General features: G+C 37.1%; 1 protein-coding gene across 1 annotated transcript; it reads left to right on the forward strand.

Moving 5' to 3' along the window:
• Positions 1-1,381: 1,381 nt before the first annotated feature.
• LOC103973335 (transcription factor bHLH84-like) lies at positions 1,382-2,932 on the forward strand. The gene is made up of 5 exons (XM_009387872.3): positions 1,382-1,967; positions 2,044-2,274; positions 2,366-2,431; positions 2,528-2,593; positions 2,685-2,932. Exons 1-5 carry the CDS (start codon positions 1,518-1,520, stop codon positions 2,769-2,771), a joined length of 900 nt encoding a protein of 299 aa, XP_009386147.1. The 5' UTR covers positions 1,382-1,517; the 3' UTR covers positions 2,772-2,932.
• The last annotated feature ends 4,541 nt before the right edge of the window (positions 2,933-7,473 follow it).

A 7,473-nucleotide genomic window follows, 5' to 3' on the forward strand; every position in this document is an offset into this window, starting at 1 on the left:
TTCTTAAGATCACAAGGTCATTTCAAATGTCAGGGCTGATCCAATTGTAGATGTATTTAAATTTCTGACTTCCATATTGAATTTTCTAGTTCAGAAAGACTTCAAGACTTCTTGAAGTTATATTATCTTATTCCTTGTTAAAGAAAGTTGCCACTAATCATCAACCTTTAGATGTAGAGGTTGTAAGGAGTCCTTTTCATGGTTGTCAAACTACATAAAGATAGATCATAAATGTTTTGTATAATTCAAGCTGCATTATTCAATATACTTATTCCTTCCAACTGCAACCACAAAAACGTGCAGGGGAGTCAGACTAATCTACTTTGCCCATTGTTCAGCATCTTATCTCCTGTTATTATGCGATCGTTGACTTAATATTGGGCGATTTAAATCAAATAACTTGTCATCTTTCTTGGCCACAAATGATTTATCCCAGTAGAAAAGAGAGAGTTGCCTAATGTCATTGGAATTCAGTTTCTTAAAACAAGAAGATGATTCAGAAGTTAATATCTTTGTATACAGCAGAATTAGAACTTTGGTGAATGTATAAGCAATGTGTTCTACCTTCATATATGTAAATACATACATTACATATATATATATAGCTAGAGTTCAAGAGGAGTCATGGATCTGAATTGTGTAGCAGCCGTCCAAGATCTTGAATTGCTGCCATCATTATGAGATAGAAAAAGAAAAGATGATACTGATGAGGACAATCAATGAAGACAAAGAATGTGAATCTAAACCTCTGTGGTTTCCAGCAAATAATTCTCATTTTCGAATTTGATGGTCAATCCTAATGAGAGTCAAAACAACGTTTAGCGATGCCAAAAGTCCAAATTTCTTTTGATGCCAATTAATCCATGTTTAATGGCTCATATATAAGTTGATGAACTGGAGAATGTCAAACCAGATTGTTGAATCCATGTTTAATGGCTCATATACAATTTTATGTGCTGATGCAAGTAGAAATGCTCATTATTTTTGAGAAAAATAAGAAGAAGAAATGTCAACCATTGTTAATTGGATGATGCAGACATGATCAAGAAAAGAAATCTTCAGGTGAGAGATTGGCTTTTGGCAGCCACAAGAGTGAAAGATGGAACTCAACCACGGAATCAGTCAAGTTGCTGAAGCAAGACACAAAGTAAATGATCAAGAAGAACACAGCTCCAAATTAGCATGAAGGTTATGACCCAAGAGAAACAATGGCTGGGTGCTTCCTCATCCTCGCAACACCTCACTCTGAAGCCTCCGGAAACCCATCGGTTAATCATGTTCTTGTAAGATTAATTCATGGCTTCTTTTAATGCACGATTGCCTCCCTCTTGGCTCTTTGCTGTGGTCGCCCATGGTAGACCATCAGGAATATGTCGCCACCAGGAAATAGTTTATTCCCTGCAAATGCTCATCGGAGAGGAAAGTCAAGCCTTTGCAGGCATCATTCTCCCGTATAAGTACTCCCCAATCTCTGCAACTGTGTCACCAAGCCTTTCGATCACTCTCGAGTGCCATCTATGGAGTTTGGAGGCTTGGTCTCTGAAGGAAGTTGGAGCTGCTTCGACTCCGAGGTGATGACACACCTCTGCGACTCCCACCATTTTGCTGAGGAGCAAGATCAAGGCCTGAGCATGGTGACGCCTGCCATGCTCTGTTCTGATCACAGCTCCCATTCGTACTCTTCCTACTGGCCTCAATACAATTCTAGTAGTTTTCTTCCTCACGCCGACTACGGAGGCTACAGCATTTGCACTGGTGAGGAGCAGATCACCGCGCCATCCTTCCCGGGGGATCAATTCAATCTCGAAGTCGGAGGCTTGTTCGCGAAGCCGCCATTTCCCCTTCTTCCCTGTGATCACAACGCCGAGGCCACCAAGAAAAGAGTCACTACAAGTGAGCTTGAGATGACAGGAAGCGGGGATGGCCACACCGTCAGCCCCAACAAGAAGGCTCGGGCCGCCGCATCGGTCAGTACTTTTATCTCTCCGCCCACTTCACTACCGATTCCGAACCATATTGATGGTCGTTGCAAACATCGCTTAGGTGCCTAAGAAGAGGAAGAATCCACAACCCAAGAAAGCTCAGAGGACCGTTGCCACTGCCAATGAAGAAGAAGGCAATGGCGAGCTGAACTCACAAAGCTCCAGCTGCTACAGCTCGGAGGAGGACTGCAATGGTTCTCAGGAGCTGCTGGGTTCTGGGATCACAAGTTCTAGCTCGAAAGCAACAGCTGGTCGGGGTTCATCTACCGATCCCCAAAGCCTTTACGCGAGGGTACGTAACAGACACTGATTTAGGTTGACGACAGTGTTCATTTGTGTGCTCTGATCCGATGCTACTGTTACTGCGTGATCGATGTCTACAGAAGAGGAGAGAAAGAATCAATGAGAGGCTGAGGACATTACAGAGCCTGGTTCCAAATGGAACCAAAGTAAAGACTCCGACCTCAGAGTATTATTCTCTTAATTTGTGTGCTCGATCACAGAAATCTAACGAATCCCGCCTGTGGATCGTCGATGTAACGCAGGTAGATCTCAGCACGATGCTTGAAGAAGCAGTTGAGTACGTGAAGTTCCTGCATCTCCAAATCAAGGTGACGCTGCACGTTCTACCATATCTTGTTTGAGCGAGAGATGAAGGAAGAAAACCTCGCTGAGCTTTTTTCTTGAACCATTTGTTTGCAGCTTTTGAGTTCTGATGACCTGTGGATGTATGCTCCTATCGCTTACAATGGGATGAGCGTCGGATTCGATCTAAATATCTCTCCATAGAAGGAGACGGTGGTCGTCAGAATGGAAAGCTGAAGGAAACATGATCGATCATCACTTGAGCAGATCCCTTTAGCTGTGCTTAAAAGTTTTGTGATGGAGATGATGAAAGGAAGAGTTGGGGAATCGATATTACAAAACAAGCTTCTTTGTACATGAGATCTATCTCTACACCAAATGCAATGTACAGGGGTCGCTCAATGTTGAATGTTGGATCTAAAAGTATTGCTACAAAATAAGACATTGTGTGCTCCTCATGAGCTTAGATTAATAATATAAACAACCAGTAGCTCTCATACAGCTCAAAATATTAATGTAATGTAACCCCCAGTGTGGTTTGGTATACCAAAAAAGATGATACGAACAGTAGACTTAAACATATGAATGCCTGGTGTTTGCGCAAAGCCGATGTGCACTCAAAAATAGAAAGCAGCCTCTTTGTGCTTGCTCTGTTCCATCTCAAGGAATTCCTCGGAGTTAAGCAAACCACTTGCACTCAGATTCAAGCTTGGCTTTCCCTCATAGCTCACTAGATCATCTGAGGAGGTTGTGTGTTGGAAGCTGAACATAAGAATTGGTGGAGACTGAACCATTGTTCCATGTGGACAGACAAACAGGTTCAATTTCCGCCAATTTCTTACCTTCAACTGCTCTGCTCATTTTCCATCAGTCTTCTTATCAGGGTCTGTCGTACCGAACTGTACCACCCGGTATGGGTGTACCGTTCGGTATACCGTACCATACCGATACCGAGCTCAGATCGAAATACTGGTACGGTACGATATTGCGAACCTTGCTTCTTATAAGCACACACTACGATGCAATAGCTTGTTTCCACCTTAGCATGGAACTAAATCGTCTGATTCATGTTCTTTTATGATGAGACATCAAAAGAAGACCTTAGAAGTTCAAATAATAATCCAACTCAGTTCAAATCATGAACTGCTTGCTTACTGATGGTGCCACACAAACCTAGTCTAGAAAGGGTAGAGCAGTCGATCATTCAGGCTTATAAGCAGTAAAAAATGCATATACTGTAAAAATATCCATGTTTAATTTCCAGTAATCCTCTGCTATATAGGTGAAGAAATCTCTATTCTACTTCCAAAAGCAATTTGCTGTATCGAAGCATAAAAAGTAAGAGAAGAGAAGAGAGTGTGGGAGTGGAATCAAGAAGAGAGAACGAAGCAGATATATGTATCTTTCAGTCCACGGATCTGAGAAAGTGGCCCATGACGTCCATCTTTTTCTCCTCCAACCCACAATAATAGAAGAGATTACATTAACTTAAAATATTTACTTGAGTGATAACAAGTGATGGTGATGATGACGATCTTGAACTTCTCACGATAAAATTTAAAAAAAATTTAAAACAAGAATCAAAAAATAAAAATAAATTTAAAAAGAAAAAACTGTCATAGAAGAAGAAAGTATTCAAGGCGACTTGAGACAAATCGAGCTCATTCGATTAATTTTTATATTTATATGCTGTAAAAATATTTATATTTATATGAGAGAATGTGATGTTACAAAAATCATTTTGAAATTCTTCTCTTTTTGAAAATGAAGAGATTTCATTAACTTAAAAGTCGGATATAAAAGTTCATATCCATAAATATAAAAGTTCATATCCATAATAGAAGATATGATGTTACGAAAATCAGCATACCCTTCTTTAGCGATTGTATTAATTTAAAAAATAGATACAAAAATTTACATGAAGAGGATGTGATATTACAAAGATCAAGTTAGAAATAAAAATTGCATTAACTTAAAGACGAATATAAATATTTGCATTCATATCAAAGAATGTGATGTTACAAAAATCAGGATATGGTTTTGAAACCCTTCTTTTTCGAAATGGAGAGATCGCATTAACTTAAAGACGGATATAAAAATTTGTAGTGATGTTACAAAAATTAGGATATGATTTTAAAAGAAGAGATTTCATTAACTTAAAAGACAGATACAAAAATTTGCATCCAGAGGATGTGATGTTACAAAAATTAGGGCAAGATTTGAAACCCTTCTCTTTCTAAAGAAAAGAAAGATTCAATTAACTTAAAAGATGGATACAAATATTTGCATCCATACGAGAGGATGTGATGTTACAAAAATTAGAGTACTGTTTTGAAACCCTTCTCTTTCTAGAAATAGAGAGATTGTATTAACTTAAATATAGATACGGAAGTTTGCATCTATAATAGAGTGTTTGCTAAGATTCGTGAGTGAGGGTGTACAAGTACTAAGGGAATTTTCTCTCTTATATTTGTATTATTCTACCAACGTTAAGAATCTAATTTTTTTTCTCGGTTGATAGAAACTAGGGTGGACTTAAATAGTGATGTTGAATTGAACCATATAAATCTTGCATTCAATTTTTTTTAAGTTTATATCTTATTTTATTGATTTTTAATTAGATTTTTTTTCCCGAAACAAATGAACAAAATGTAGATAAGGACTTGAGGTTATGGGTGAACATACAAGTGCAGCTCGGGAGAGGTCATGATATGATCATTCTGTCTTCATTTTTCTAAGAATATCACTCAGTCTATTTAAAAATTAAATTATTATGAAAAGGTTAAAAATCTATATTAAATTTTAACTTCCCCCCAACTATTAAAAAAAGGTTTAAAAATTTTTATTTTATCTTTTTTTTTTGTTTTAATTTTTTGTTCCTCGACTTGGTCTGTGCGGCATGGTACAGAGATTTTTGTTGTTTGCCGCTTCCCATGATCGATTCATTCGAGCTTCTAAATCCTTTAATTTAAATCATGTTTGGCAGCAGCGTGGAATGTTGCTCACTCTTCGTTGCAATCTTTCCCTCTTAGATTTATTATTTATTTTCTTAGATTTGATGATGATTTGCATTAGTATTGGTATAATCTTCAATCATCCTTACTATTATGATCTCAAGAGATTGATATCTCAATTGTATGATTTCTCAAGGCTAGAAATATGTTTTAGAACTGATTTCTTCTAATAATTTTTCTTTAATTTGATTTATAAATTATTTGATTAATTTTTTATCAAAATATATTTATTTATGCTTTTTTGTTAGAGCTAGCTCCAAGAAATTTACCAAAGGGTAATTTAGCAATCCAATAAAGATAATAAAACAGAAAAATAAAAGAGATAAGAATACCAGATTTACAAGGTTCGATCAATTGACCTATATCCACGAACGGAGCAAATCATTAGGACAATTACAAATGCCTTAGGAAAATGTTCCTAAATCATAAAACACCTGAAACTATTAAAAAAGAAAAACCCAAAGCAAACAATTAGGTTTTCTTGTGGTGCATCTGATTTCAAAGCCTAAGCCCTTATTTATAGTTGTATTAGGAGATAATAAGTTTAATTTTCTCGATGTGGGATTATGTGGGACTTGCCAAACTAACAAATCTCCACCTTGGCATGTCCCAACATTGATAATTAACAAAACTTGCTCCACCTTCTTAAAAAAAAGCCTCAACGGGCAATTACCAACAATGAGCACCAACCAAGTCCAAGCACTGCTTGAACTTATAAACTAGAAGAGACTTCGTAAGCATATCAGTTGGATTATCCTTCGTATGAATTTTCTGAACAAGGACCTTTCCCTCAATAATAGTATCCCGAATAAAATGAAACTTCACATCGATGTGTTTCGTCCTCTCATGATACATATGATCTTTATTCAAATGAATAGCACTTTGACTATCACTGTAAATTATAGTAACACCTTGATGCAGACATAATTTGCCAAATAAACCTCTTAACCATAAAACTTCTTTGATCGCCTCTATCACTGCCATATATTCTACCTTTGTAATAGATAAAGCCACGATAGGTCGTAAGAAAGCTTTCTAACTAACTGCACAACCGCCAATGCAAAAAATATAGCCTGTCAAAGATCCTCGTTTATCAAGATCCGTAGCATAATCAGAATCGACGAAACTAACCAAAGTGTCACGATTTTTTCCAAACTCCAAACAAGCATCTAAAGTCCCTTACAAGTATCTAAGAATCCACTTTGCAAGTACCACACTGATTGCTTGTGAAATATTTGGACGAGTACAAACTATTGCATACATAATACTACCGATGGTACTGGAATATGGAACTTGCACCATATATTCTTCCTCTTCAACTAACTATGGTGATTGAGCAGTAGATAGCCGAAAATGGCTAGCAAGAGGAGTACTTACTGGCTTAGTGTTTTTCATGTCAAACCTCTCCAAGACTTTCTCGATGTAATTTTTCTGGGTCAGAAATAATTTTTTAACTCCTCGTTCTCTTTTGATCTCCATGCCAATAATTTTCTTAGCTGCTCTCAAATCTTTCATTTCAAATTCACTACTCAACTGCATTTTCAAAGTGTGAATTTCTAACAAATTCTTAGCTGCAATAAGCATGTCATCAACATAAAGCAACAAATACACAAAAAAGCCATCAGTTAACTTCCGGAAGTAGACATAGCTATCATACATGCTCCTCGTGTAACCATGACCCAACATAAAAGAATAAGCCTCTTATACCACTATCTTGGAGATTGCTTCAATCCATACAAGGATTTCTTTAACAAGCAAACATGGTCTTCCTTACCGTCAACTTCAAATCCATGAGGTTGCTCCATGTAAACTTGTTCTTCAAGTTCACCATGTAAGAAAGTTGTCTTGACATTAAGTTACTCAATTTCAAATCATACATGGCAACTAAAGTA

This window comes from Musa acuminata, chromosome BXJ2-1, assembly GCF_036884655.1.
Source record: "Musa acuminata AAA Group cultivar baxijiao chromosome BXJ2-1, Cavendish_Baxijiao_AAA, whole genome shotgun sequence".
NCBI classification, from domain to species: domain Eukaryota; kingdom Viridiplantae; phylum Streptophyta; class Magnoliopsida; order Zingiberales; family Musaceae; genus Musa; species Musa acuminata.

What these genes read in the sequence shown, in the direction of transcription:
- LOC103973335 (XM_009387872.3), top strand. Translation starts at nt 1,518, where the DNA reads ATGGAGTTTGGAGGCTTGGTCTCTGAAGGAAGTTGGAGCTGCTTCGAC. An exon ending in AGGCTCGGGCCGCCGCATCG is followed by an intron (nt 1,968 to 2,043) that starts GTCAGTACTTTT and finishes AACATCGCTTAG; the next exon opens with GTGCCTAAGAAGAGGAAGAA. An exon ending in TGGTTCCAAATGGAACCAAA is followed by an intron (nt 2,432 to 2,527) that starts GTAAAGACTCCG and finishes GATGTAACGCAG; the next exon opens with GTAGATCTCAGCACGATGCT.